Raw genomic sequence first — 2860 nt, forward strand, 5'->3', positions numbered from 1 at the left:
TTCTGAAGATTTCTTAGTGATCTTAACAGGTATGTGCTTAATATTTTTATTTTTCTTCTGCTACAGTTTCATGGCGATCGGTTGTGTTCTTTTTGTTTTTTATGAATCTTGTTGTATTTATTCGTTATTTGGTTAGATTGTTAAGTTTTTAGCTTATTTAGCTTTCGATTTGATTATCTTTCTGTTTTCTTTTCAAAATCATGTTTGTTTTCACTTTCAGATCGTATTATCCAGCAGTACATATATGACATACTCATTGTTTCTGCTACAGTTTTTGAATCATGTTAAGATTTGAATTTTGGATCATGGAGATCGGTTGTGTTTGTTGTTTTTATGAATCTTGTTCGTATTTATTCAGTTATTTGGTTAGATTGTTAAGTTTTTAGCTTATTTTAGCTTTCGATTTAATTATATTTCTGTTTTCTTTTCAAAATCATGTTTGTTTTCACTTTCAGATCGTATTATCCAGCAGTACATATATGACATACTCATTGTTTCTGCTACAGTTTTTGAATCATGTTTAAGATTTGAATTTTGGATCATGGAGATCGGTTGTGTTCTGTTTGTTTTTTATGAATCTTGTTCGTATTTATTCAGTTATTTGGTTAGATTGTTAAGTTTTTAGCTTATTTTAGCTTTCGATTTGATTATATTTCTGTTTTCTTTTCAAAATCAGGTTTGTTTTCACTTTCAGATCGTATTATCCAGCAGTACATATATGACATACTCATTGTTTATGCTCTTTGATTCTGTTTCTTGCATAGATCTCTCACTTTTTTTTAGTTTGACCCATCAGTATGTATGTGAAATACCGTATTACGTGCTTCGATTCTGTTGTTTCTCCTAGATTCTTAATTATTCTTTGTCATGCAGTTGATTTTGTAGTTCATGAATCTGCAGTACATATATGGCATACTCATAAAAACTGCTCTTAGAATCCGTTTCTTGCATAGATCTCTCACTTTTTTTAGTTTGACCCATCAGTACGTATGTGAAATACTGTATTTTAATACTGTTACATCTTTGTCACATTTGCAGGTTCAAAACATGTCTGATGCAGAGTGTTCCAATCCAAATACCTACTGTTATGCATACATTTATTATAATCATCATCATTTTGCTCACCTGGTTACTTTTAAGTCTAGTATTGATGAGCTGAAATTTCTTATTTGTGAAAACTGGAGAACCTTGAACCCTTCTGAGATTATCATCACTTATGTTGAGAATGGTGTCAAAGTGCATGTGATTGCTGACTTTCAACTTCATGGTCTCGCTTCCTTGCATTTTTCAAAGAAATCGGGTTTCTTTGAGCTGCATGTGGATTTTATTTCTGCTGGTGGATGTAGTTCCTCTACATTCAGCGACGTCGATAACAATTCAGAACTGATTAGGGAAGATATAGATAGTTATGAAACTGATGGAAAAGAAATTGTTAAACCTCTTCTGTCTGATGGGTGGGAGAATGTTTTTGATGATCCGGACAAGCTTTTTCGTGGTGGTGTTGATGCTGTTCGGTTGGCCTGTCAAAAGTATTGTTTGAAGACTGAGTATCGCGTAACAAAGGTGAAGAATGATCGTGAAAGGTTCACAATGAAATGCAGTAAAGTCTCATGCACTTGGATGATCCATGCAGTCGCTATTGATTCTACTTGCGATGTTTTTAGGATAAAAAAGTATGTTGGGAGGCACACTTGTGGAGCTGGTGTGAAGTTGAGAAGTCCTAAATTATCGAAGAAGCTGGTACACAACCTTATTCATGATCGTGTGATGCACAACCCACTTATCAAGCCTCGCGAAATTGAAGATTATATAAAAGTTGGTGCTGGTGTTAATATCAAATATCACCATGCATATCATGGTTTGGAACGGTCACACCATGAATTTTTTGGGAATGATGTAAAGTCTTACTCTGATCTGGTTTGGTGGGTGAATTCATTGAAAGAAACAAATCCTGGCTCTTATGTGGATTTTCAGTTTAACCATGCAACTCAGACATTTGAAAGGTTATTCATTGCAATAGGCGCTTGTATTGAAGGTTATAGACTTTGTCGACCAATGATTTTTGTTGATGCAACTTTTCTGACCGGGAGATTTAGAGGTACCCTTATGGCTGCTACTTGTCTGAATGGGAATCAAGGAAAGTGCTCTTTGTTACGTTTTAATTGTTATTGTTTACAAGTTATTCACTGCTTTTAATCGTTGGAACTTTTTGAGTATACCATTTATGTACTGAAAAGTTATTTTGTCTAACACACACTAATTCATATATGTAAGCATAAGACCTTTTTTTGAGTACAATATGTCTATTATGTACTGGAAATTCTTAGTCCATTTTCCAGTACATAATATATGTTACATCTATTAATATAGCAACATATTTAGTGACAGTATATAATATATGTACTGTTTGTTTTTTGCAGGTTTTTATCCGCTAGCCTTTGCATTGGTCCCAGGAGAGGATGTTGACAATTGGGATTGGTTTATGTGATATCTTTGCAACATTGTTGATGACCGTCCTATCACCTTTATGTCTGATCGTCATGAAGGATTGTTGAGGGCTATTCCTAAACACTTTCCTACTTCCCATCATGGCTATTGTTACTACCACTTGCAAGGAAACTTACCAATCAGGAAATCGGACAAGAAGTACAAAGAAGTTACGGCTTGTTTCAAAAAAGCAACTTATGCTCTCACACTAGCAAGATATGAAGAATCATTAATGGAAATGGAGTTAATGGGAAGGCCTGGGGTTGCTGAGTATTGCCGCAATATGCCTAGGGAACATTGGTCCAGCGCGTTCTTCACTGGCTGTAGATTTGGTCAGACTACATCAAGCGTTGCTGAGTCCTTCAATAATTAA

General features: G+C 34.8%; 1 protein-coding gene across 1 annotated transcript; it reads left to right on the forward strand.

Moving 5' to 3' along the window:
- The first annotated feature begins 1225 nt into the window (after positions 1 to 1225).
- Positions 1226 to 2860, forward strand: LOC113315819. The gene is made up of 4 exons (XM_026564070.1): positions 1226 to 1236; positions 1347 to 2035; positions 2421 to 2478; positions 2632 to 2860. The coding sequence occupies exons 1-4, from the start codon at positions 1226 to 1228 to the stop codon at positions 2858 to 2860; spliced, it is 987 nt and encodes a 328-aa protein (XP_026419855.1).

The sequence above is a fragment of the Papaver somniferum genome, chromosome 10, assembly GCF_003573695.1.
Source record: "Papaver somniferum cultivar HN1 chromosome 10, ASM357369v1, whole genome shotgun sequence".
In the NCBI taxonomy this organism is placed as follows: domain Eukaryota; kingdom Viridiplantae; phylum Streptophyta; class Magnoliopsida; order Ranunculales; family Papaveraceae; genus Papaver; species Papaver somniferum.

Bases quoted from the DNA above. Each gene is read 5' to 3' on its own strand.
- LOC113315819 (XM_026564070.1), top strand. The intron at 2,036-2,420 runs GTTATAGACTTT...TGTTTTTTGCAG, and splicing joins AATAGGCGCTTGTATTGAAG to GTTTTTATCCGCTAGCCTTT. The intron at 2,479-2,631 runs GTTTATGTGATA...CTTACCAATCAG, and splicing joins GATGTTGACAATTGGGATTG to GAAATCGGACAAGAAGTACA.